This window comes from Merops nubicus, unplaced genomic scaffold (assembly GCF_000691845.1).
Source record: "Merops nubicus isolate BGI_N331 unplaced genomic scaffold, ASM69184v1 scaffold27903, whole genome shotgun sequence".
NCBI lineage: Eukaryota > Metazoa > Chordata > Aves > Coraciiformes > Meropidae > Merops > Merops nubicus.
In genome coordinates, this window is record NW_008597327.1 from 1 (window position 1) to 264 (window position 264).

Sequence of the window (264 nt, forward strand, 5' to 3'; positions counted from 1 at the left end):
GTCCCGCCGCAGAGGAGCCGGTGTTGCTGGCGGAGCTGAAGCCGGGCCGGCCCCAGCGCTACGACTGGAAGTCGAGCTGCGAGACCTGGAGCGTGGCCTTCTCCCCCGACGGCGCCTGGTTCGCCTGGTCCCAGGGGCACTGCGTGGTGAAGCTGATCCCCTGGCCCCTGGAGGAGGCCGAGCTGTGAGTCTCGGGGGGCTGGTGGCGCCGGGAGGGCTTGGGGGGCTCCGCGCGGCGCTGGGGGGCCCGAGGGCCAGGGGTTG

At 74.6% G+C, this 264-nt stretch overlaps 1 protein-coding gene across 1 annotated transcript in view; it reads left to right on the plus strand.

Moving 5' to 3' along the window:
* Positions 1–8: 8 nt before the first annotated feature.
* Positions 9–264, plus strand: part of WSB2 (WD repeat and SOCS box containing 2) — a gene marked incomplete at its 5' end in the record, with an annotated part of 4730 nt that continues 4474 nt past the window's right edge. The window contains one exon of the mRNA XM_008936671.1: positions 9–184. Within this exon, the coding sequence (XP_008934919.1) occupies positions 9–184 (176 nt within the window). The remainder of the gene's footprint in view (positions 185–264) is intronic.